Source organism: Myxine glutinosa, chromosome 6, assembly GCF_964187855.1.
Source record: "Myxine glutinosa chromosome 6, kmMyxGlut1.1, whole genome shotgun sequence".
NCBI classification, from domain to species: Eukaryota; Metazoa; Chordata; class Myxini; order Myxiniformes; family Myxinidae; genus Myxine; species Myxine glutinosa.
The window spans coordinates 153,219,707-153,246,966 of record NC_136266.1 but is presented as its reverse complement, the minus strand read 5'-3'; the positions used below and the strand labels follow the sequence as shown (position 1 = coordinate 153,246,966).

Genomic DNA, 27,260 nt, shown 5'->3' with positions numbered 1-27,260 from the left:
ACACATTCGCCAAACTAACACATGCGCCAAACTAACACATGCGCAAAACTAACAAATGCGCCAAACTAACTAACAGATGCGCCTGCGGAAAAAAACTCACACAAAAATGGGTTTAAGAATGTACAGGGAAAATAATGAAAGGATCTATCTATTTACATGGGTGCCGATAAGAAAAACGCGACGCTCAAACTAAATTCCTACAGGATCCTTCACGACAGATTTAAACACAGACGGCGGGATAAAAGAATGTTGGAAAATAATTGTGTAATTCTTGCACTTAGCTCAACCAGCTCGGGTCTCGTCAGGGTTCGTCAAACTCGAGCACGCAGTCTGGACGCGGCTCTGGTGTTGGCGGGAACCCTCGCTCCCATTATGCTAGGCCTCCGTACGCCGCAGCGGCAAGCCGTGCATCCACGCATCGTCCGCTCGGAGAACCGCAGTTCCCGTTGCCTCTCCTGGTTTCCTGGTGGCGTCTCCGACACCGTCAGTCCAAGCACAAGAGCGCGAGGGAGAAGGACAATGGAGCAAGCGAGAGGAAGGCGAAAGTGAAGGCAATAGATGAGGGCAAGCGAAGCAAGAGTCCAGGGCAAGGGAGAGATAAAATGTTGGCCAGAGGGTTCTTTTATAGTCAGCGCTTCTCCGCCAATCAGCGTGACGTGTCTTGCTCACCCCTGACGTCCTTGGTGGTCCTCACCAATAGGCGCTCTGCTTCCTCATCGGCATTCCTTCCACCAATCAGCGGGTCGCTTCTTGCTCCACCCTGGTCAATCATGAGTACCCGGGGTGTGTCGCTTGGCCTGCACGAGCGATGTATGCTGTTGCTGGTTGCCGTCCCGTCGGTAGTGCTCAGAACTGGCTTCCGGTGGGTTTTATTATTTATTATTTTGTACAATAAAAGGGATGGTGTCCTCACTAGTGTCTATTGTGCAGTGCCATAGGGGACAAGGGATAAATCACAAGGTTTTACCAACAGGGGAATTAACATTAACATTAGGACGTCTTTTCGAAGCTGTTCCATGCGCTCACGCTTTCGAAGCTGTTCCATGCGCTCATGCTTTCGAAGCTAAGTGATCTTTCACAATTGTGTTTTTGTCGAGACTGTATCTATCTTTTCGGTGTGTGTACCTATAGCGTATCTTTTGGAAAATTTTCGGTGCTAATTTTTCGTACATGTATACACAATCGTCGGTTCATGCGTATCGAGTATTCTGCGGCCTCGTACTCGTAGGCTTAGGCTACCGTACCGTCTCCGACCTTGTGGTTTTGTTTTTCTCTCAGCGATTCGTCGAATGCGCTGAAATTATTTTCGTTCTCTGTTTCATCCCAGTCGTTCACCCCATACCTCCTTGTTTAATATCTCTACTCAAAAATAAAAAAAACCCAAAAAATATTTCCTTCCCAGGTCTTTTCGTTTATTTGTTGTTCTTATTTGTTCATTCGTTCTTCGTTCACGTTGTTCGCGATCACGCGATCACGTGGTTAGAAATGTATAATCTCTTCCCTGAACAACTATTTTCTCTCATATATTATAACACCCTTTTCTTCTTCTCCTACAAAAGGATGCTTTCGTCTTGCTCACCAAATCTATTCATTCCAAAAAATATATATAATACCATCTCTTACAGTTCCTCCTTTCTACATTCCCTAAACTATCCAGAACTCCACCCCTCCTTCAGTGTCCTCAAACGTATTTTTGACTCGAAGGTCTCAAATTCATTTTGCAAAAAATGTTCGTTTCCCATGAATCGTACACTTTTCAAAATCCAATCTCACCCCTCCCCTCCAAATCCTCCCCATCACCCATCCCTTTCAAATCTCCCCCCTTGCCCCTTCCCTCCCCTCCCTCCTAAACTCCCCCCACACCCCTCCCCTCCTAGACTCCCCTCTCACCCCTCCTCCTCAAAGCATACTCCCTGCTTCTTCCCCCTTCCAACTTTCACCTTCATCTCCCCCAACCTTCTGCCTCGCTCTTCCCCCTCCTCAAATAACACCTCACTGTGCCTCACCCAATCTCCATCAAACCTTTTGTCCGCCCCATTCTTCCCTTTCTCCAAGCTATTCTGAATTCTCTGAAATCTCTGACACACCTTCAACAGCTCTCCCTACCTCTTCCTCCTCTTCCACATCTTACCCTACCCCTCCCCCCTCCTGTTCTGGACCCGATGCTCCCCCTTCCTCGTCATTAACGGTATGGACCTCAAACATCCGGGGCCTTCGCTCAAACTTGACTGATCTCTCCATACAGGTTGCTTCTGACAAACCAGATGTGATCTGCTCAACAGAAACTTTCCTCCTTCATGATGTCTCTGATTCGTTGGTATCTCTCCCAGGTTACTCCCTCCTCTGGTATGATAGACCTGAGCCTCGTCCTGGAGGTGGGGTTGCTATCTTTATAAAAAAACTCTCTTCCTCACTCGCCTTCCACTGCCCTCTCTCCACCTCACCCCCAGGAATACCTTTGGCTACGGCTTCCCCTTCGCTCCCACCTTCTGTTCATATGTGTGTTGTACCGTCCACCAAACAGCGATGACTCCATCTACATCTCGCTGTCTGATAATATGGACCAACTTCTATCTACCCATCCCAACTCTCTCTTCCTCATATGTGGTGATTTCAATTGTCACCATGCCAGTTGGCTGGGTGTGGGTACCTCTCTCACCAGCCATGGCTCTTCAGCAAAGGACTTCTGCGACTCACTGGGACTGACACAATCTGTCAATTTCCCGACCCGGATCTCAGTCAACGGAGCATCTTCTCTTCTGGATTTGGTTATGACTAACTTCCCTGAAAATGTCTGCTGCTCTTCTTCTGCTCCAATCGGCTCATCTGATCATGTGCTTGTCAAAGTGGACATCTCTCTGACCATTCTCAGAGAGCCTCCTCAGCGTCGACGAGTCTGGCATTTCACTCAGGCCAACTGGCACGGTCTTCAAGCAGCCATCAATCATCTGGACTGGTCTCCCATCTCTACCGCCTCTGACATCAACTCATCCTGGGAATTCTTTCAAAGTAAATTGCTCTCTCTCATGCACAGATTTATCCCATCTCGTCTTCAGTTGTCATACCCTTCCTCCCGTCCATGGTACACAGAATCTTGTGGTGAGGCTGTTGCCCTGAAACAACTTGCTTTCGTCTCCTGGAAAGCAAATCCAACGGAAGGAAATCTCATTTCCTTTCACAAAGCCCGAAACAAGTGTGTGTCCACCCTCAGGTGAGCCAGGAAACAACATCTCACCGTTCTCAAGACCGAACTCTCTTATCTGTCTCCCTCTTCCAAATCCTGGTGGCATCTGGTCAAATCTGTTTCTGGTGTTTGTTCCCCCTCCATCCCCTCCCTCACCTCAAACGGCTTAACGGCTGACTCCGCACGTGAAAAAGCTGAATGCCTCAACTCTGTGTTTGCCTCTAAATCTTGTGTCCCAAACCCATCCCTCTCTGTACCCACCGTACCCAGTCATACCCAGCTGCTCCTGGACTCTGTGTCCTTTCCTCCTGACAAGGTGGAAAAGTTTCTGTCAACCCTCGACTCTGATTCTGCAACTGGTCCTGACGGCATCAGCCCACGGGTCCTAAAATCATGTTCTTCCGCTCTTTCACTCCCTCTTTCTGTTCTCTTCACCCTCTCTTTTGCTCAAGGTCATCTGCCATCTGCTTGGAAATCAGCCAACATCACCGCTTTGCACAAAAAAGGTGCAAAAACAGATCCCAGCAACTACAGACCAATCAGCCTTCTCCCAATTATAAGCAAAGTCATGGAATCCATCATTGCTTCAGATATGAAATCTTTCCTCTTCTCCAATGGCTTGACCTCTGATCATCAATTTGGTTTCAGACCTGGTCACTCTACTCTGGACATGCTGTTTCTGCTTTCTCAACAATGGATGGAGGTCCTCAACACCAAACAGGAAATTAGAGCTGTCTCCCTTGACATTTCACATGCCTTCGATACGGTCTGGCACCCTGCTCTGCTCGCCAAACCCTCCTCCTTTGGTATCCATGGAAATCTCCACGCATGGCTGGCGGACTTCCTCTCTGGTCGTAGTCAACGTGTGGCCCTGAATGGGTTTCTCTCATCTCCTCTTCCTGTTCAGGCTGGAGTTCCCCAAGGTAGTGTTCTGGGCCCTGTGCTTTTTCTGGTCTTCATCAATGATCTCTCTGACTCTCTTGAAAATCCTCTCTATCTCTTTGCTGACGACTCTACTCTCTGTCGCGCCATTCCTCATCCCTCAGATCGGCAGTCTGCAGCCTCATCACTCTCTGCAGACCTGGACAAAATCACAGACTGGGCAAACAAATGGAACATGTCTTTCAATCCTGATAAATCTCACACTCTTACGATGTCTCTCCGAAAAGACCGACTGGAAAACCCTCCCATCCACTTTCTAAATAATCCTCCCCAAGAAGTTCTGTCACTCAAGCTTTTGGGTCTCACTATTTGCCACGATCTTTCCTGGGAAAACCACATTTCAAATCTGGCCTCCAAAGCCAGTCGCCGACTGGGCATCCTCCGTCGTGCGAAGTCCTTCCTTGGCACACCTGAGCTCCTCACCACATACAATGCTTTCATCCGCAGCTCTATGGAATACTGCTCTCCCCTCTGGTCTGGTGCTCCTGCCTCACACCTAGCTCGTCTTCACGCTGTTGAAACCAAAGCGTTCAGAATCATTGGAATCTCCCGCGATGAAGCTAACTCCAAGGGCCTTTCACTCACTCACCGCAGGCAGGTTGGTGGTCTTTCCGTCTTCTACCGACTCCTCTCTGGCCTTGCCCCCCCAGCTCTCTCTGGGCTCTGTCCCGCAAATATTCCTGCAGGTCGCACAAGATCTGTCTGCAACCCTCTTATGGTTAAACTGCCAAAATCAAGACTTTCTGCTCACCTTCACTCCTTCATTCCTCTTTTCTCCCGCCTCTGGAACAAACTCCCTCACTCTTCAATCCCACTCCACCCTCCAGGTCTTTAAAACAGCTGTTCACCACCATCTCTTATCCTCCCCCATCCAAAACCTTGATCTTTTCTACCCCCGCTAATTTCGGTCCCCTTGTGTTTTATACCTCCCCCCCCCCTCCCCTTCCCACGCCTGCTGCCCCCAAGCCCTCTCCCTCCCACACTTCTCCCTGCTCTCAAATGTTGTGGTTGTGTGCTTCCCCTTCTCTCCCCATCTTGTCTTCCGCTCCCTCTTTTTGTATATTTTGTTTGTCTGGTTGATTTGTTTGTGAAATAAATGTTAGCTCTTTCACGAGCCTCGATTCAGTATACAAAAAAAAAAAAAAAACAAAAAAAAAACAACAACAACAACAACAACATAATCCCGACACGAGTTATTATGAGGGCCATCCTCGTATGACCACGAAGATACACTTAACCCGATACTTGGCCAAACAGAACTTATTACATGTGATGGTACTTATCACGATCATCCGAGCACACTAATTTATGCAAATCTACCCGACTCTACATATCACTACCCCACAAACATAACAATATTTACAATACTCTCTGAGAGTGTGTTCTCTCATACTCAACCAACGCCATCATAGTTTGACAAGGCCACGCCCTTCCCACACGCCTACTCGATCAACCCTGAAACTTGCTATGCGCATGCGCAGATAAGAAAGCGTGTCATGTGCACAGTGTGTTTGACTAACGTCTTTCTGATGATTTTATAGTGAGTGTATTTTTGTCTGGTGAGAATCTACTCAAGTATTACCGAGGTCTTCTGATTTCCCAGAACCAGGATTTGGATACTACAGATAAATACTTATATCTAGTCTTGATAAAGTTCTTCATTGAAGTTAATTTTACAAAACAATTATCAGAGAGTGCGGTGGCACTCTCGACTCTACGTACTAACGCAGGGATGACGCGGATAAAAAAAATGTCGGCCCCACCCACTGATACAAAACAAAGGTTGGAGTATTTTTTGTACTCTCCTAGTCGTTTATCGAGGGCATTTGCAGTTCGAGTGTATAATAAGTTTTATTGATACTTCAAGTAGGCAAAATAGTAAAAACCACGAGTGTCTTTCACGTGTCTGGCCGTGCATAAATTCCTCGAGAGGCTCCGCCCCTTCCCTCTCCCCACCCTATTGGTTAGAGGGAAACCACATCAGTTATTTTTGGCATTTCTAAGTGCAGGTCCTTGTGTGGCCTGAGGCTGGATGAAGACACTACTCGTTGACAAACGAGGAATAAGACAGAGCTGCAAGATACAGTCAGGGTTACGTAACATAAGAAAGGAACACATGCACTGTTTGACATTACTAAGATATCTTGGCACATTTGCTCCAAGATTGGGTATCCTCTGAATACCATATACCATTGTGTTATTCCACATTGTAACAAATTACAGAAACAAGTGAATAAAAACATTTATGCTAAATTAAAAAGGCAATGTAGGGATGACAAACTACAGTATAAAAAAGGTCCTAAAGAAGATAGGGATGATGTTGGTTTAGAGAGTAGCTAACAGTATTGCCATCACATAACAATCCCAACATCACTGCCTCCAGACTATTGTCTTGGGTAGGCCTAGCTAGAAGTATTAGAAGCTCCTATATTTCATTTCTGCATAAGTATAAGAAGCTCCCATATAATTTCAGGGGCTTCTTGCAGCTCCAGTTGTCTTTCCTACTTTTCTTTTTATCAACTTAGAGTAACCAATGACAAATGGAGATAATTTCCGCTTCCGCTTCCGGTCTTGCCGGCGAGGTTACGTTTTTTCGAAGCTGTCCACGCTCTCCACGCTATCGAAGTTAAGTAATTGTTCCCATTTGTATTTTCGTCAAAACTGTATTTATTTTATGGTGTGTGTACCTACAGTGGGTCCCTAGGAAAATTATCGGTGTAAATCTTTCATACCTGTATAAAAAATCGTGTTAATTCGTGTCGTGTCTTTTGAGGCCTTGTACCGTGTCCTACCTTGAGGCTTTGTTTTTCTCTCAGCGGTCCGTCGATTGTGCTCCAACTACTTTCGTTCTCTGTTTTTCCCCGTCTTTTCACCCCATACTTCCTTGTTTGAAATCTCAACTAAAAAAAAAAAAAAACCAAAAAAACATTTCCTTCTCCGTTCTTATTCGTTCGTTCATTCTTCGACCACGTGTTTCACCCCCATTTCCCCAGATAGTTTTCACTGCTCAATTTAAAAATGTTTAAACTTTCCCCTGAAGTACTGTATTCTGTCGTATATCGTAACACCTTTTTCTTCTTCTTCAAAAGGTCGCTTTCGACTTGCTCACCAAATCTATTCATTCCAAAAAAAAATTCCATCTCTTACAGTGCCTCTTTCATACATTCCCTAAACTCACCTGCACTCCCCCCCCCCCCCCCCCCCTCCAGCATCCTTAAACGTATTTTTAACTCGAAGGTCACAAGAAACTCATTTTGCAATAAATGTTCATTTCCCATTAATCGTACACTTTCCAAAATCCAATCTCACCCCTCCCCTCCAATACTTCCCCATCACCCCTCCCCCCCCCCCAATACGTCCCCATCACCCCTCCCCCCCCCAAAACGTCCCCATCACCCCTCCCCTCCAAATCTTCCCCATCACCCATCCCTTTCAAATCTTCCCCCTTCCTCCTCCCTTCCAAATCCTCCCCTCACCTCTCCCCTTCAAATCTCCCCACCCTCATTTCTTCTCCATTTCCCCCCTCTCACCCCTCCTCCTCAAAGCGTCCTCCCCGCTTCTTCCCCCTTCCAACTCTCACCTCCATCTCCCCCAACCTCCTGCTTCACTCTTCCCCCTCCTCAAATAACACATTGTGCCTCACCCTCACCTCAGGTGAACGAAATTGTATGGTCGTCAAGTCATGGAACGTCCATGCTCACGCAAGTCTGATCACGGTCAAAGAAAGACTTGACTTGAGATGGTGGTCAGTGGGGGGGGGGGGGGGGGGGGGGGGAAGGAGGTTTCTGGAGTAGTCCAGTCAACCCAATGATGCAGTGAGTGAGTGAGTGAGAGTGACAGTGAGTGAGTCCGAGTGAGTCATGAGTGAGTGAGTGAGAGAGCGTGAGTGACTCAGTGAGTAAGTCAGTGAGTGAGTGAGTGAGTGAGTGTGAGAGTGCGAGTCAGTGAGTGAGAGTGAGAGTGTGAGTGACTCAGTGAGTGAGTGCAAGTGAGTCAGTGAGTGTGAGTCAGTCAGTGAGTGAGTGAGTGAGTGCGAGTCAGTGAGTGAGTGAGTACAAGTGAGTCATTAAGTGAGTGAGTACGAGCGAGTCATTAAGGGAGTGAGTGCGAGCGAGTCAGTAAGTGAGTGAGTGCAAGTGACTGAGTGAGTGCGAGTCAGTGAGTACGTGTGAGTTAGTGAGTCAGTGAGTAAGTGCGAGTGATTGAGTCAGTAAGTGAATAAGTGTGAGTCAGTAAGTGAATAAGTGTGAGTCAGTGAGTGAGTGAGTGTGAGTCAGTGAGTGAGTGAGTGTCAGTAAGTAAGTGTGAGTGAGTCAGTAAGTAAGTGAGTGTCAGTAAGTGAGTGAGTGAGAGTGAGTCTAAGTGAGTGTGTCAGTGAGTGTGAGTCAGTCAGTCGAGTGTGAGTCAGTGAGTGTGAGTCAGTCAGTGAGTGAGTGTGAGTGATTCAGTAAGTGAGTGCGAGTGACTCAGTAAGTAAGTGAGTGAGAATGAGTCAGTTAGTGAGTTAGTGCAAATGAGTCAGTAAGTGAGTTAGTGCAAATGAGTCAGTAAGTGAGTAAGTGCGAGTGAGTGAGTCAGTAAGTGAGTCAGTGTGAGTGAGTCAGTACGTGAGTGAGTACGAGTGAGTCAGTAAGAGTGAGTGCGAGTGAGTCAGTAAGTGAGTGAGTGCGAGTGAGTCAGTACGTGAGTGAGTTGAGTGAGTCAGTAAGGGAGTGAATGCGAGTGAGTCAGTAAGTGAGTGAGTCAGTAAGTGAGTGAGTCAGTGAGTGTGAGTGATTCAGTGAGTGAGTGAGAGGGTGTGAGTGAGTCAGTAAGTGAGTGAGTCAGTGAGTGTGAGTCAGTCAATGAGTGAGTGTGAGTCAGTCAGTAAGTGAGTGAGTCTGTGAGTGAGTGCAAGTGAGTCAGTAAGTAAGTGTGAGTGAGTCAGTAAGTGAGTGTCAGTAAGTGAGTGAGTGAGAGTGAGTCAGTAAGTGAGTGAGTGAGTCAGTCAGTCGAGTGTGAGTCAGTGAGTGTGAGTCAGTCAGTGAGTGAGTGTGAGTGATTCAGTGAGTGAGTGTCAGTCACTGAGTGGGTGTGAGTCAGTCAGTGAGTGAGTGCAAGTGACTCAGTGAGTGAGTACGAGTGACTCAGTAAGTGAGTGAGTGAGAATGAGTCAGTAAGTGAGTTAGTGCAAATGAGTCAGTGAGTTAGTGCAAATGAGTCAGTAAGTGAGTTCGTGCAAATGAGTCAGTAAGTGAGTAAGTGCGAGTGAGTGAGTCAGTAAGTGAGTAAGTGTGAGTGAGTCAGTACGTGAGTGAGTACGTGAGTGAGTACGAGTGAGTCAGTGTGAGTCAGTAAGTGAGTAAGTGCGAGTGAGTCAGTACGTGAGTGAGTGTGAGTGAGTCAGTAAGTGAGTGAGTCAGTGAGTGAGTGCAAGTGAGTCAGTCAGTAAGTGTGAGTGTGAGTGATTGAGTCAGTAAGTAAGTGTGAGTCAGTGAGTGAGTGAGTGAGTGCGAGTGACTGAGTGAGTGAGAGAGTCAGTAAGTGAGTGAGTCAGTGAGTGTGAGTGATTCAGTGAGTGAGTGAGAGGGTGTGAGTGAGTCAGTAAGTGAGTGAGTCAGTGAGTGTGAGTCAGTCAATGAGTGAGTGTGAGTCAGTCAGTCAGTGAGTGCAAGTGAGTCAGTAAGTGCGAGTGAGTCAGTAAGTAAGTGCGTGTGAGTGAGTCAGTAAGTGAGTGAGTCAGTGAGAGTGCAAGTGAGTCAGTCAGTAAGTGTGAGTGAGTCAGTAAGTAAGTGAGTCAGTAAGTGAGTGAGTGAGTGAGAGTGAGTCAGTAAGTGAGTGAGTCTGAGTGAGTCAGTGAGTGTGAGTGAGTCAGTGAGTGTGAGTCAGTCAGTGAGTGAGTGTGAGTGAGTCAGTAAGAGTAAGTGCGAGTGAGTGAGTCAGTAAGTGAGTAAGTGTGAGTGAGTCAGTATGTGAGTGAGTGTGAGTGAGTCAGTACGTGAGTGAGTACGAGTGAGTCAGTAAGGGAGTGAGTGCGAGTGAGTCAGTAAGAGTAAGTGCGAGTGAGTGAGTCAGTAAGTGAGTAAGTGTGAGTGAGTCAGTATGTGAGTGAGTATGAGAGTCAGTAAGGGAGTGAGTGCGAGTCAGTAAGTGCGAGTGAGTGAGTCAGTGAGTGAGTCAGTACGTGAGTGAGTGTGAGTGAGTCAGTAAGTGAGTGAGTACGAGTGAGTCAGTAAGGGAGTGAGTGCAAGTGAGTCAGTAAGTGAGTGAGTGCGAGTGATTGAGTCAGCAAGTGTGAGTCAGTGAGTGAGTGAGTGAGTGAGTGTGAGCGAGTCAATCAGTGAGTGAGTGCAAGTGAGTCAGTAAGTTAGTGTGAGTGAGTGAGTCAGTAAGTGAGTGAGTGTGAGTGAGTGAGTCAGTGAGTGAGTGCAAGTGAGTCAGTAAGTGTGAGTGTCAGTAAGTAAGTGAGTGAGAGTGAGTCAGTAAGTGTGTCAGTGAGTGTGAGTCAGTCAGTGAGTGAGTGTGAGTGATTCAGTGAGTGAGTGTCAGTCACTGAGTGAGTGAGAGTCAGTCAGTGAGTGAGTGCAAGTGAGTCAGTAAGTGAGTAAGTGCAAGTGAGTGAGTCAGTAAGTAAGTGTGAGTCAGCACATGAGTGAGTATGAGTGAGTCAGTAAGGGAGTGAGTGCGAGTGAGTCAGTAAGGGAGTGAGTGCGAGTGAGTCAGTAAGTGAGTGAGTGCAAGTGACTCAGTAAGTGAGTAAGTGAGTGATTGAGTCAGTAAGTGAGTGAGTGTGATTCAGTGAGCGAGTGCAAGTGACTCAGTGAGTGAGTGAGTGAGTGAGTCAGTCAGTCAGTCACTGAGTGAGTGCAAGTCAGTCCAAGTCAGTCAGTGAGTGAGTGCAAGTGACTCAGTGAGTGAGTGAGTGTGAGTGAGTCAATAAGTGAGTGAGTGCAAGTGAGTCAGTAAGTAAGTGCGGGTGAGTGAGTCAGTAAGTGAGTGAGTCAGTGAGTGTGAGTCAGTCAGTGAGAGTGTGAGTGATTCAGTGAGTGAGTGAGTCAGTCACTGAGTGAGTGCAAGTGACTCAGTGAGTGAGTGAGTGAGTGTGAGTGACTCAGTAAGTGAGTGAGTGAGAATGAGTCAGTAAGTGAGTGCGTGCAAATGAGTCAGCAAGTGAGTTAGTGCAAACGAGTCAGTAAGTAAGTGCGAGTGAGTGAGTCAGTAAGTGAGTTAGTGCAAATGAGTCAGTGAGTTAGTGCAAATGAGTCAGTAAGTGATTAAGTGCGAGTGAGTGAGTCAGTAAGTGAGTAAGTGTGATTGAGTCAGTACGTGAGTTAGTGTGAGTGAGTCAGTAAGTGAGTGAGTGCGAGTGAGTCAGTAAGTGAGTGAGAGTGCGAGTGACAGTGAGTGATTCACTGAGTGAGTGAGTGAGTCAGTCAGTGAGTGAGTGTGTGACTCAGTGAGTGAGTGAGCGAGTCAGTAAGTGAGTGAGTGCAAGTGAGTCAGGAAGTGAGTGAGTGAGTGTGTGAGTGAGTGAGTCAGTGAGTGAGTGAGTCAGTCAGTCAGTGAGTGAGTGAGTGCAAGTAACTGAGTGAGTGCAAGTGAGTCAGTAAGTGGGTAAGTGCGAGTGAGCGAGTCAGTAAGTGAGTGAGTGCAAGTGAGTCAGTAAGTGAGTGATTCAGTGAGTGAGTGAGAGTCAGTCACTGAGTGAGTGAGTCAGTCACTGAGTGAGTGTGAGTGAGTGAGTGAGTGAGTGAATAAGTGACTCAGTAAGTGAGTAAGTGCGAGTGAGTCAGTAAGTGAGTGAGTCAGTGAGTGCGTCAGTAAGTGAGTGAGAGTGAGAGAGTGCGAGTGACTCAGTGAGTGAGTGAGTGACCCGTGTTGTACTAAAGTTTGTGTTCAAGGCATTGGAAAAATTGTGGTCTTGGGTGGTCTATGGGGGGGGGGGGGGGCTTGCCCCCAAAAATAGGTATTTGCTTTTTTATCAGAACCAACACACAGTTTTGATGAAACTTCACCACAACTTTCATCATCCATGATGTACCAATGTTTGTGTTCAAGGCATTGGAAAAAATGGGGTCTGAGGAGGTACATGGTGAGGAGAGGGTGGCTGCCCCCCAAAAGTTCTTTTTTTGTTTGTTTGTTTAAAGTCTGATGATTATGTTAATATGATTCGACATGCTGCCCTGTCTTCAAGCAACCATTCAAATTGGTTTAAAATACCTTTATTCAGTGCAGTGTACTGTTTATTCTGCCAGGTGAGCACCAGGGGTATTGCCCCTATGTTTTTCTTCTACTAACGCGAGGACGTGGAAGTGACATTGTATTTATGCTTTTGGAATACTTCTGGCATCTTATGGAATAAGTTGGGCCAATTTTTATACAATTTATCAAAGATTCATTTTTTGAAATAATTTCCAGAATTTTCTGAAAACAAAACAAAACAAAGACAGAAACAGAAACAGAAACAGAAGAAAGACAGAAAGACAGACAGACAGAAAACAAAACTGTAACTGTTTACTTGCAAATGCACGACACCTAATTTGATTTGTAATAAAGTTATTTCATTGGGCTTTGTGTTGAATTCAGCATGTGATTTTTGAGGGTGCGGAAATTTGACATCTTGCCCCGAGCGTCATTTTTCTCGATACGCCACTGGAGAGGGGAGGGGGTTGGCCCCCAAAATAGGAATTTACTTTCTTCTCAGAAACTACACTTACAATTCCGATGAAACTTGACCATAACGTTCTGTTCATCACCCGTGATGTACCAACAATTTTTTCTGGCATTTAAAAAGTCGGGGTCTAAGGGGGTCCATGGGGGGTTGCCCCCGCAGAATAAGTATTTGTTTTTTTCTCAGAAACTACACACACAATTTTGATGAAACTTGATCACAACCTTCATCACCTGTGATACACCAAGATTTGTTCAAGGCATTATAAATTCGGGTGGGGTAGGGCATGGGAGGGGTTTGCCCCCCAAAATAGGTATATTGTTTTTGTTCGTTTGAAGTCTTATGATTATGTCAGTATGATTGTACATTCATGCTGCACTGTCTTCCAGCAACCATTGAAATTGCTTCAAAATACCGTGATACTGTTTAAAATATGTTTACGTTCTGTGTTCAAAGTTATTCCCTCCATTAACAATGCTTTACCATTGATGTTGAGAAAAATGTGGGAGCAATTAGCAGTGTGGCCTTCCACGTTGGGACCTGTGTAACTGAGCTGCTTGGGATCAATCAGTGATGGCATGAAGTGCAGTCAAGCTATGATGGTAAATGCTATCGATGCAATGCTTTCGACTGGTTTGGCGATCAACACTCGGTTTGATCAGGATTACTTATGGGGATGTGGACAACTCCAAACTCTCCACCGACTGATAATATAATTGATCATGATGTGCCATTACATATTCACAATAACACACGACAGTGCATTTGTACTTTGAGGACCTCTCTTTATTATGAAACCATTCATAAATTCAAGTTTCATGAAAAACATGGGCAGGAGTCTTCTTTTTTGACATGAAAAACAAACAATTTTACAACAAGGGGGTTCTCCCCACATCACACATGGCAATGAAACATGGACGACAGCAAAGATTGAGTTTCAGACCACCTCTGCTGCATGGATCTTGATGTGACTTTTCAATTTGCCGTTTTGAGAGAAACCTTTATCACATATCGAACATTTGTAAGGGCACTCTCCTGTATGGATCCTCATATGTGATTTCAAACTGCTGTTTTGAGAGAAACCTTTATCACATATCGAACATTTGTAAGGGCGCTCTCCTGTATGGATCCTCATATGTGATTTCAAATTGCTGATTTGAGAGAAACCTTTATCACATATGGAGCATTTGCAAGGTCGCTCTCCTGCATGGATCCTCATATGCGATTTCAAACTGCTGTTTTGAGAGAAACCTTTATCACATATCGAGCATTTGTAAGGGCACTCTCCTGTATGGATCTTGATGTGACTTTTCAATTTGCCGTTTTGAGAGAAACCTTTATCACATATCGAACATTTGTAAGGGCGCTCTCCTGTATGGATCCTCATATGTTGCTTCAAATTGCTGTTTTGAGAGAAACCTTTATCACATATGGAGCATTTGCAAGGTCGCTCTCCTGCATGGATCCTCATATGTGATTTCCAACTGCTGTTTTGAGAGAAACCTTTATCACACATCGAGCATTTGTAAGGACGCTCTCCTGTATGGATCCTCATATGCGATTTCAAATCGCTGTTTTGAGAGAAACCTTTATCACATATCGAGCATTTGTGAGGTCGCTCTCCTGTGTGGATCCTCATATGTGATTTCAAATCGCTGTTTTGAGCGAAACCTTTATCACATATCGAGCATTTGTGAGGACGCTCTCCTGTATGGATCCTCATATGTTTTTTCAAACTGCTGTTTGGAGAGAAACCTTTATCACATATTGAGCATGTCTGCGGTCGCTCTCCTGTGTGAAGCCTCATATGCCTAGTCAAATCGCTGTTTTGAGAGAAGCCTTTATCGCATATCGAGCATTTGTGAGGACGCTCTCCTGTATGGATCCTCATGTGTTTTTTCAAACTGCTGTTTGGAGAGAAACCTTTATCACATATCGAGCATGTCTGCGGTCGCTCTCCTGTACGGGTCCTCATATGTAATTTCAAATGGCTTTTTTGAGAGAAACCTTTATCACATATTGAGCATTTGTAAGGTCGCTCTCCTGTATGGATCATCATATGTGATTTCAAACTGTTGTTGAGAGAGAAACCTTTATCACAGACAGAGCATTTGTAAGGTCGCTCTCCTGTATGGATCATCATATGTTTTTTCAAAACACTTTTTTGAGAGAAACCTTTATCACATATCGAGCATTTGTAAGGTCGCTCTCCTGTATGGATCATCATATGTAATTTCAAATAGCCTTTTTGAGAGACACGTTTATCACATATTGAGCATTTGTAAGGTCGCTCTCCTGTATGGATCATCATATGTTTTTTCAAAACACTTTTTTGAGAGAAACCTTTATCATAGACAGAGCATTTGTGAGGACGTTTTCCAGTGTGGATCCTCATGTGGATGTTGATGTTACTCGTTGAAGCAAAATCCTTTCTGCCCACATTAGACTTACAACGTACTTGCTTTTTTTGAACCTTTTTGTGTTTGTTTAATTTCATATTAATCTTGGTGTTGTGAGGCCCAGACAAGCACTTGTATTTTACAGGAAGTGAGACTTGATCTCGTGATTGTTTCTTCAAAAAAGGCTTCTTCCTCACCGTCACGCTGCCAATGGACCTTATTTGTACCATCTTACTTCTTGATTGTTCTGCAGAAACAAAGAACACAACGTTTTCTTTTTATGGTCAAAATCAAAATGTAAAATATTTAACACTTTTCTGAAAATTTTACATTTTCTCCACACAAAAGGCTTCATGTTATTTTTTTACGTTTCCACTCACCAGTTGAAAAACAGGAAGCACTTCCGTTTGGCATGTGAATATCATCTGAACCTTCCTTTGCAGAAGCACATTTTGAATCTTCTGTGACAGATGAATCGTTGTCGTGTTGTTTGCCTTCCACATTTACAGGATCGATATCACCTGTGTACAAATCAGCGTCAGTCTTTTGCAGGGAAATGAGATTGAGAACCATCTCGAGAATTTATCGAACATGTTACGCCATACAATGTATACTTCAATATAAATGAAATAATGAAGTTAAAGATTGTGAAAGAAAAATTCCGGATGTTAAGTCCGATTGAAGCAGTCTTCTGCATCACTCTTATACACCACCCTATTTAACATGTCCAAGTACTGCTAAACTGGAGATTATTGGAAATAAGAAGGCGGCGATTTGTGTTCTGTTTATACAGAAATATAAGTTTGTGTGGCAAGGGTGCCTGGAAGGCGTGCATTGTGTCGGTGTCCTGTTTTCTGAGGAGGTTGTAGACAGTGTGGTGAGTGTGACGAGAATGTGTCAAAGGTTGATTGTGGTGAGAATGATGATTGGAAAGCTCTTGGTGAACGTCATCTCAGGATATGCTCCGCAGGTCGGTCGGAGCGATGAAGAGAAGGACAAGGTCTGGTGTGCAATAGAGAAGCTGATGGAAAACGTGAAAGATGAGGAAGTTGTTGTGGTATGAGAAGACCTAAATGGACATGTGGGAAGGAGTACAGACGGTTTTGAGGGAGTTCATGGGGGTTACCGGTATTGGGTGAGGAATGGAGAAGGTGAAAGGATTTTGGAGTTGGCTGATGGAGCTGGTTTGTGGATTTGCAATACTCAGCTCCAGAAAGAGGTTAATAAGCTTGTCACATACACGTCAGGTGGGTCGACGACAACCGTCGACTACCTGATGGTGCGTAAGCGAGATAGGGGGCACCTCCGGGACACAAAGGTGATCCCGGGGGAGGAAGCTGTTTCACAGCACCACTTGGTTGTCTGCGACATAAGGGTGAAAGGCGTGAGGAGAGCTTGGCGGATGAAGTACCAACCAAGAATGAAGGTGTGGAGGTTGAAAGAGGTGACAGTGAGTGAGGGAGGCATTAAAAGAGGCTGAGTATGGTAGAGGCTGATGTGGTTGAGCTTGAAAGTGGTTGGATGACAATGAAAGATAGTCTGTTGGGAGCCGTTGGTGAGGTATGTGGATGGACAAAAGGACCACCGAGGCACTCAGAAACATGGTGGTGAGATGATGGGGTTGGAAAGAGGATTGACGAGAAGAGGAAGACGTTCAGGGAGTGGCAGAAGGCAAGGGGTATGGGGGCAGAGCATGAAAGTTATAAGGCAGCCAAGAAGGCTGCAAAGAAAGAGGTAGCAAAGGCGCAGGAGGCATGCAGGAAAATGTTCGGAGACCGCTTGGATTCGGAAGAGGGTCGGTATTCAAGATTGCAAAGCAGATTGCAAAAGAGAGGTGTGATGTGATGGGGGTGAGTTGCTTGAAGGATGAAATTAGACAAATTGTTGTGGACCCAGATGGAATTAAAGGAAGATGGAAGAGATATATGGAAATGCTGTTGAATGCAGAGAATGAATGGGACAGCAACATAGAGAGTAACCCAGTTTTAGGACCGGCAGAGAATATAACTTAGAAGGAAGTTGAGGAAGCGATAAAAGCAATAAAGGGTAGAAAAGCGGGAGGGCCGACAGGAGTTGTGGGAGATACGTTGAAGGTAGCAGGAAGTTGGGGCGTGAAGAGAATGACAGATCTGTAATCTGGTGGTGAAAGAAGGCCACATTCCAGTGGATTGGGAACTCAGTGCCCTCGTCCCTCTAAAAAAAGGGAATGGTGACCCTCTGGACTGTGGCTCGTATCGAGCGATAAAGTTATTGGAGCATGGAATGAAGGTATTGGAAAGGGTGTTGGAGAGGAGGATAAGGAAGAAAGTGAAGATCGACGAAATGCAGTTTGGATTTATGCCAGGAAGAGGAACGACAGACGTGCTTTTTATTGAAAGGCAGTTGCAGGAGAAGTACATGGAGAAGAGGAAGAAGTTGTTTCTTGGGTTTGTTGATCTGGAGAAAGCATTTGATGGGGTTCCATGCGAAGTAGTTACATGGGCATTGAGGAAGTTAGGAATGGAGGAATGGTTGATCAGAGTAGTGATGGCAATGTACGAGAGAGCGCGCACAGCTGCAAGGATGAAGGACGGGAACAGTAGTGAGGTTGAGGTGAAGGTGGGAGTGCATCAGGGGTCGGTAGTACGTCCACCACTATTTGTAGCTGTGATGGATGTGCTGGCTCGGAACGTAAAAGAGGGTTTACCGTGGGAGTTGTTGTATGCAGATGATCTGGTGTTGATTGAGGAACGTATGGATGGATTGAAGGAGAAGATGAACAAGTGGAAGGAATGTATGGAGACAAAAGGTCTGAAGGTGAATATCGGAAAAACGAAGGTGATGGCAAGTGGTAAAGCATGTGGTGAGGTGGAAAGAAATGGGACGTGGCCGTGTGCTGTGTGCAGGAAGGGTGTCGGAGTGAACTCCATTCAATGTACAATGTGCACTGAGTGGGTTCATCAAAAATGTAGTGGCCTACGAGGGTCATTAACCAGTGTGGCAGCTACATTCAAGTGTGAGGTGTGCATAGAGGGAGCTGCAGATGGAGGAAATGTTTAGTTGGATCTTGAAGACGGTGTGAAGCTGGAAGGTGTGAAAACATTTTGCTACCTAGGAGACATGCTGAATGGAGAAGATGGATAAGACTCGGCAACGGTTGCTGGAGTGAGATGTGCACGGAAGAAGTTTTGGGAACGAAGTGGCATGCTGACGAGGAGGGGAGTGTCGTGAAAGCTTAAGGGAAAGGTGTATGCTGCATGTGTGAGAAGTGTTATGATTGATGTCAGCGAGACATGGGTAATGAATGTAGAGAAGCAACGAAGGCTGGAAAAAGTGGAAATGCAAATGGTTCGGTGGATGTGTTGATTATCGTTGAGAGAGAGGAAGCCAAATGATGAATTGCGAAAGATGTTGGGAATAGAGCTTGTGATGGATGTTGTGATGTAAACAGGTTGAGATGGTTTGGTCATGTGTTGAGGAAGGATGAAAGTGACTGGTTGAGAAGAGTGATGGAAATGAATGAAGAAAGCAGAGGAAGACCGAGAAAGACTTAGCTGAAGGTGGTGGAAGAAGAAATGCGGGCAAGGGGGTTAACAAGGGGAGATGCAGAAAATGGGGCAAAATGGAGAAGATCGTCATGGGGCCCGCAAGGCTAACCCCCGCTCGAGCAGAGAAAATGGCCTTAAAATGACTGTTGTTGTTGTTGGCGTCGTCGTCGTCGTGTTCAAGTATTAACTTCAATTTAAATAAAATTAAGATTGTGAAATTCAGAAAACAATTTCTGGAATTTCCTGGTGCTGCACAGTCCGAAAAATCCGACTAATACACACAAATTTGCACCAATTACAAAACAAGCTCGACCTTGAAGCACACAGTAAACGTAAACACAGCAAAATAAACTAGAAATTCGACAAAAACGATCGTGAGAAAATTTATCGCAATTTATCTCTTGATCGGGAGAAGCACAGACAACGTCACCCGAGGAACCGGAAGCGGCTTCCCCAGAATTTTTGCAGGACAATCCCAAGGATTCAAACACAAAAACAGATCAAGACGAGAACGGCACTCGGTAGAGCACATACCTCCGCCAGGCTGAACAGTTTATGTTTTGTATCCCACCGATAGGCTGGATCTGGATTCGGACCTGAACCAAAATCCAATCGGTTTGTTCTTGTCGCCTGAACAACTCATCCCCCAAGTTTTGCCATGACTCATCCACAACTTTTTAAAATATTGTTGTGTGGCCGCCTTTGATTAAAATCAGACCGTCACGGAAGTCGATTGCGCAGGCCTTAGCTCTCGAGGCGAAAACTCAATGGCGGACTCCCAAAAAAAAAAAGTGACACCAAAGTGCGCGGGATTGAGGGGGGGGGGGGGGCGGCGCAAGAGCCCTGCAGTCTTACAGAGTAAATCTACCACACGGAAAACTGCATTCAGATATATATATATATATATATATACAGGAAAATAATATAAGGGTTCATTCACAATAAAGGTCGGGACAGGGAAACGCGATGATAAATAAAGGTCCTAAATTGGGATCCCACACAACAGATTTCGGATACGTAACGAGGGAATGAATTACGAAAAGAAACGTTCGTTATGTTTGGTGTATGTGGGGTGCGGCCTTATCTGTTCGTCGTCTTGCCCGCACGTGGCTACAAGCTCCGGCACGAAGAACCCCTTCCGATCGCACACGAGGCCCCAGCACCGCTCCAAGCCCCAGACGCACCGAGCACCACTCCAAGCACCGAGCCGATCGCACATGAGGCCCCAGCACCACTCCAAGCACCACGCAGATGGCGAACCAACGACCACCCGGACCTCCCAAGACAAAGAAGGGAAGCGCAGAGACAAGAGACGTCGTGCAGCGTCAAGAGACCAGCGAAGAAGAACAGGCCAAAAGGGAGAGAAAGAGCAAGAGACCAGAGAGCAAATGCAACTGCTCACTATGAAAACTTCGTGCCAACTTCCCCAAAATGTCATGCAGCGCACCCTTTTATGACCTTGGTCGACTCTCCTCCAATCTTTCCTTTCGCTGGCGCCCTCCCATTGGCCGAGTGCCTCCCGCACTGCGGTGTTCTCACCCCTCCCCCTGCCCAATCAACAGTCCTCCTGGGCGTGGCCCCTAGCCTTGCCACGAGGCTGGTTGCTAGGCCAGCCGGAGGTGTGGCCGGCGGCAGCCCCATCGGCGGCGCCCCGTCCTGGCTTTCTGCTTGACTTCCACAGTCTTTGCAAGGGAAGGGAATTTAATTACTGTTGCGCACTAAGGACCTATCTAAGTGTTTATAGGAGTATGCATTGCCATAAGCGACAAAGGTTTGGCAACCAGAGGGGACGACGAACAAAGGAATCTTATCCATAATCCCTGCACTATTTAACACGCCCTGCTCCCTCGTAGCGGGGACATCAATACAGCTTATACCGACAAACGGACTACCATAGAACTTATTACAGCGTAGATTCCCTGTCGCGACAGTTCGATACCTACCTATACAGATCTATCTGACTCTAGATATTCCTCTACCCCCAGACATAACAATATCATGTTATATATCGCTTTTCGCCTGATCTCTAAAGAGTGAAGAATCACTTTAAAATAATATATTTCTCGTATCCGAAACCATATTCAGATCTTCACCCAAATCGAATCGATTCGTCCTTGTCACACACCCAACCTGTCCACCAAGTTTTGTCCAAAATCCGTCCATAACATTTTGAGATATCATGCTATATATCGGTTTTGGCTCCATCTCCAAATGGTGAAGAATCACTTTTAAAATTCTACAAGCCGGATCCGGATTCGGATCTCCCAAAAATCTAATAATTTCATCCTCGTCACATACGCCACCTCTCCGCCAAATGTCATCCAAATCCGTCCACAATTTTTTCAGATATCTTGTTCACAGACAAACAATCACTTGTCGAGTGAAAAATGAGTCACACGAGTGAAAAATCACTCATAGAGCAACACTTGGCAAAAGATAAAGTATCCAGCTCGCTACTCCAGCTCTCTATTCTCAAGACTGAACTCTCAAACCTGTCTCCCTCTGCCAAATCCTGCAGGTGTCTGGTCAAATCTGTTGCTGACGTTTGTTCCCCTTCTATTCCTCAAGGCAGTGTTCTGGGCCCTGTGTTTTTTCTGGTCCTAATTAATGATCTATCCAATGCTCTGGAAAATCCTCTCATGTCGTTCAATCCTGACAAATCTCACACCCTCACCATGTCTCTCCGAAAGCACCGTCTGGAAAACCCTCCATCTACTTTCTCAAGAATCCTCTCGAATAATACAATGAAGTAAAATGGAATGGCATTCAGTGGAGTATCTTTTTGACCTCAAAAATAATTGGTGGTTGAATTCAGTGACCTGATATGCAAATCGTCTTCAAATTTTACGTTAATTGGATGAAAATTGACAATTTTAGAAATCTGGCCTATTTTGACCTTTTGGCCGAAAGTTATCTCAAAAATAGTTGGTGGTTGAATTCAGAAAGTTGACATGTAAATCCTATTCAAATTTTAAGTCAATCGGATGTAAATTGAGGATTTTAGAAATTTGAAACGGTTGTTGACCTTGAAAATAGATGGAGGTTGAATTCAGTCAGCTGATGTGCACATCCCATTCTAATGTGCATAAAAAACTTTTTTGACAAGTAACAGAGACTGGGGTGAAAACATAACCTCCATACACCTTTGGTGACAGAGGTTAAAAAAATAAATAAATTAATCAGAACACAAAGGTTACTTCTTGACACGCTATGTTACATTTAAACGAGAATGACACTCTTGGACGTCACGACGTCGACCGATATGCCTCTGTCCATTTTATTAAATCATTATAATACTTGTACGAAGTTTGATATAAATCAATTCAGCTGTTCTCAAGTAATCACATTTTTACCTGAAATGACCTCTATTCTTTGACCTCGGGACCCCAAAATCTAATCAGTTAATCCTAAAATCATTATGCATGTCTGCAACAAGTTTAAATTGGATCCCTTCAGCCATTCTCAAGTTACAGACATATTACAGACTTTGACATTTGACTTGGTCGACGGAGGCATAAATATACGTCACGTACCAGATTTGGGTGTCAATCCATCATCCTGAAATTGGAGACGGCAGAAATCACCGAGCCCGATTCCACAGAAACCAGAAACGTGGTCCAGGTGCACATTTTGGGATCCGTAAATCTTTTCACAGAAAATGGAAAGTTCCCGAATAACATTCTCCAAGTTGACGAAAATGCTTCCTAAAAGAGAAGAACCTGCAATCTGGACATCTTGCGGCTTCGAAAAAGAATTCATAAATTTGCAGAAGTCAGCATACATTGCAAATTGAAATTTATCTTTGGCGAGAGCGAAGAGCTCCTTCCGCAATAAATCCGACTCAGTGCAAGCTCGAATAACCTTCTGATTATCAATTCCAAGCTTATCGATCACCGCTTGGGCTGTTTCTTCTCTCAGTCCTTGTGATTGGAGCCATTCCAAGAAGCTCTCCATTTCACCGATGACCTGCCAAGGATACAAAGCTCATGTTAATCACGGAAAAGTTATACATGTTATTTTCTTAACTCAGTTTGGAATGTTTTGTGTGTCATCATCTTATCCAATTTGATCACATATCCAGCTAAACGGTAAACATATCCAGCTTTATCACCACAAATATTGAGTTGGGATAACGTTATCCTGATGAGCCCAGAATAAGGGCGAAAGCTGGATCGGCAACTCTAATTCCAGGTATTTGTGACCAAAAATCTCTGTCTTCAAAGACCTGAGTAACACGTGGATGCCATCCCAGTTTGAAGTTGATGTGTTGGTATAATTTACGTGTACGACATCAGCATCATGCTGAGTTGTTCCTCTTGTTTAATACACACGGACATATGAAACTTGTTTTTCGTTTTCCTCTCACTGCAATTGTCTCACACATGTACCAAGGAGTCTCCACTTTCCTGGAAGTTAAACTTTTCAGGTTCAACACGCATAATCCTGTCATCCCAGAAACTAGGTTTGTGCTTGGATGGGAGACGTATACATAGCAGGCTGGGTGTTGCACGCTTCGCACAGCAGAGACAGACACAGGCCGGCACGGCAGAGACAAACAGACACAGGCCGGCACGGCTGAGACAAACAGACACTGGCCGGCACGGCTGAGACAGACACAGGCCGGCACGGCAGAGACAGACACAGACACAGGCCGGCACAGCAGACAGACACAGACACAGGCCGGCACGGCAGAGACAGGCCGGCACGGCAGAGACAGACACAGGCCGGCACGGCTGAGACAGACACAGGCCGGCACGGCTGAGACAGACACAGGCCGGCACGGCTGAGACAGACACAGGCCGGCACGGCTGAGACAGACACAGGCCGGCACGGCTGAGACAGACACAGGCCGGCACGGCAGAGACAGACACAAACACAGGCCGGCACGGCAGAGACAGACACAGACACAGGCCGGCACGGCAAAGACAGACACAGACACAGGCCGGCACGGCAGAGACAGACACAGACCGCCACGGCAGGGACAGACACAGGTCGGCACGGCAGAGACTGACACAGGCCGGCACGGCAGAAACTGACACAGGCCGGCACGGCAGAAACTGACACAGGCCGGCACGGCAGAGACTGCCACAGGCCGGCACGGCAGCGACAGACACCGACACGGGCCGGCACGGCAACGACAGACACAGACACTGGCCGGCACGGCAACGACTGACACGGGCCGGCACGGCAGCGACGGGGACAGACACAGGCCGGCACGGCAGAGACAGACAGACACCGGCCGGCACGGCAGAGACAGACAGACACAGGCCGGCACGGCAGAGACAGACAGACACAGGCCGGCATGGCAGAGACAGACACAGACACAGGCCGGCACGGCAGAGACAGACACAGACACAGGCCGGCACGGCAGAGACAGACACAGGCCGGCACGGCAGACACAGACATAGACCGGCACAGACAGACACAGGCCGGCAACAGACCGGCAACAGACACAGACACAGACACAGACCGGCACGGCAGACAGACACAGGCCGGCACGGCAGAGACAGACACAGGCCGGCACGGCAGAGACAGACACAGGCCGGCACGGCAGAGACAGACACAGGCCGGCACGGCAGAGACAGACACAGACCGGCACGGCAGAGACAGACACAGGCCGGCACGGCAGAGACAGACACAGGCCGGCACGGACAGACACAGACCGGCACGGACAGACACAGACCGGCACGGACAGACACAGACACAGGCCGACACGACAGAGACAGACACAGGCCGGCACGGCAGAGACAGACACAGGCCGGCACGGCAGAGACAGACACAGGCCGGCACGGCAGAGACAGACACAGGCCGGCACGGCAGAGACAGACACAGGCCGGCACGGCAGAGACAGACACAGGCCGGCACGGCAGAGACAGACACAGGCCGGCACGGCAGAGACAGACACGGGCCGGCACGGCAGAGACAGACACGGGCCGGCACGGCAGAGACAGACACGGGCCGGCATGGCAGAGACAGCCACGGGCCGGCATGGCAGAGACAGACACAGAGTCAGACCAGCACGGCAGACACAGACAGGCACGGCAGAGACAGATACATACACGGACGAGCAGTTCTGGAAGTGGAATTCCAGATTAATTTCCTCGAGGAGTCCAATTGAAGCAAGGATGGAATCTCGGTGGGAAGTTAACCAGGAATGTTACATTTTAGACCCACAGGATCTTTTCGATATTTCTAGATCATGAATCAGGTTTTCCATCTACATTTAGGTTGTGAACGTTAAATATCCACCAGAAGAGGGAAGGTAGATTATTGTGCATCGTACCCTTGTTACACCTCATTTACAGGTCACATTGTCATTAGATGTACAAGTTAATTATGAACACTTTCTGACTGATTTGTAGTTAAAATGAAGAAAGAGGTTTAATCATCGTTGTGGGAAGTTTCGTGATGACGTGAAATAAAACAATGCGGTGAATAAAACAAAAGGAGTGACAAACACCTCATTAAATGCACAATTAAATACCTCAACATACATTAAAATTAAATATAAACTCGTTTAACTTTCCTTCTTTCCCATCATCAACGAACAGGAAATTATTTTATCTTTAAATAAACGTTTCACAAATCTTTCTCAGTATTTATAATAAAATGAAAAACTCAGAACAAACCTCAGCTCAGACCACGTGAACCTTCGTCACAGGAACAGTTTCAGTACGACGTTTGCAAGATAAACCGGAAGTTCTTTGTCCTTTCTCACTTCTTCTTCTTCTTCTTTGAGGGTTTGGTGGTGGTGTCAGGGCCGTCGCGAGGATCTATATACACCACGCACCTAAATACTTCGGTTATAGAAACTGGAGGTTTATAATTCTATTACTCGCTGCGTTCCTTTAATAAATTTTGAAACTGATCTGCAGAATCGAGGATACTTCTGAGTTAGACGGCGAAATACATCAGGCAGATCTGACCACGTGATCGCCATGTGACGGACAGAGTGCGGTCGACGCGATCTGAGCTCACTGAATTGAAAATTTTCTATTTAAAATTTTATATTTTCAGTTCAGTATCTGAGCTCCTCATTCCGAGGGCAGAAAGAGAAACCATGATCCAAAACCTCGGGAACCTCACACCGGTCACACAACCCCGTCGGATGACGTAATATCCGATGTAGGTCGAAATTGAGAGGAGAGTGTCCGAGTCTGAGTCATCGAGTCAAATTTATGATGTCATCGCTCACGTGGTCTGGCAGCCATATTGGATCAAAGATTTTAAAACATTCAAAAACAGAAGAGTTGGTTGCACCAAGTTGTCTGCGCAGGGTAAGTATTCTATGAATACCATCGAGTTAACTCAGTGTCCCTGCCTTTTTCAGTATCACATGTATTTACATTCTCTGTTAAAGATCCACAGTCGTGGAACACAGTAGTGGAAATGAAGGTAAATGTTGTGAAGGTAATTTGTAAATTATAATTAAATGATGGGTTTGTCACTTTCAAGGATTCCACAATAGTGTCGCGCAACTCCGGTTAACACCAGAGTCGCAGATAGCCTAAACGGTCTTATTCGGAGGCACAACCCAAACACAGATTTTATTATGGCCGCGCGGGAGGGAGAAGGAAAATGGAGGCTGCGGAAACGCTTAACTGCGAAATGGCGATCCTGTCGGGGAAATCAACTCAAGCAGGCTCAGGTGTACAGGGAATATAAAAATAATATCAGCGTTTATTAACAAGGATGGTGGGACAGGAAAACCGTGATGATAATAATCAACTAATGGCCTAAATAGGGACGCCCCCACACGACAGATCTCAACCACAGACGAGGGAATATGAATACGAAAATAACACGTCTCATCGTATACAGTGTAAACGCGGAGCTCGGCCTTATCTGTCTGTAGTCTTGTATGGTTTGGTGTCCAACGCGGCTCCGTTCGGCGTCCCACGTGGCCCTCTCCGACCGCCTCCGAGCACCACCAGGCCTCGCTCCAAGCTCCGATCGCCCACGAGGTCCGTGCACCAAGCACCACGCGTCCAATGCGGGTCCGCGAGCTCCACACAAGGTCGACCCTCAACTCGAGCACGAACACAGAACGACGAAGAATGGCAAAAATGGGAAGAGAGTGCAAGTCCACTGCACGCCAAGTGCCGCTTCGAGCCGAGTCCAAGCCAATGAAGCAACTCTCTCACAACTCTCTGCCTGTGCGAACTCAACTACTCGCCAACTCACTCACTCCACTGCGTCTCAAGATTCACTGCCAGAAGCAACTCCCTCGAACCAACTCTCTCCAGAACCAACTCCCTCTCTAAAAATGGCATTCAGCCCTCGCTAATATCTGCTGGCCGGTGACGTCAGCCTTGACACGTTGCCAACCCATCTGTCCCTTCCACCAAACCTCCCAACCTCGCTCCCTACTCCGTGGTCATAGCACGTGCTATTCGAGGTGGATAGGCCCGCCGGGGGTGTATGTGGCGGCGGCCATTATCGGCGGTGTCCCGGCCTGGTTTCCTTTTGCCGGTTCTCTTTCACAGTCATGTCAGGGAAGGGCGTTATTTAGTGTTGCAATAAAGATCCTAACTAAGTGTCTAAGTGGCTGCGGTGCC

The 27,260-nt window shown here is 46.4% G+C and overlaps 1 protein-coding gene across 1 annotated transcript; it reads right to left on the bottom strand.

The window, feature by feature from the left end:
• Positions 1-13,540: 13,540 nt before the first annotated feature.
• Positions 13,541-25,799, bottom strand: LOC137415570 (uncharacterized). The gene is made up of 4 exons (XM_078780762.1): positions 25,332-25,799; positions 22,236-22,668; positions 15,556-15,696; positions 13,541-15,422 (listed from the first exon to the last, which is right to left on the bottom strand). The coding sequence occupies exons 2-4, from the start codon at positions 22,654-22,656 to the stop codon at positions 13,714-13,716; spliced, it is 2,271 nt and encodes a 756-aa protein (XP_078636888.1). The 5' UTR covers positions 22,657-22,668; positions 25,332-25,799; the 3' UTR covers positions 13,541-13,713.
• Positions 25,800-27,260: the final 1,461 nt, after the last annotated feature.

Coding starts and splice junctions, on each gene's coding strand:
- LOC137415570 (XM_078780762.1), bottom strand. CDS start 22,656: ATGGAGAGCTTCTTGGAATGGCTCCAATCACAAGGACTGAGAGAAGAA. Junction 15,697..22,235: donor TGGATTGACACCCAAATCTG/GTACGTGACGTA, acceptor ATTTGTACACAG/GTGATATCGATCCTGTAAAT. Junction 15,423..15,555: donor TGCTTCCTGTTTTTCAACTG/GTGAGTGGAAAC, acceptor TTGTTTCTGCAG/AACAATCAAGAAGTAAGATG.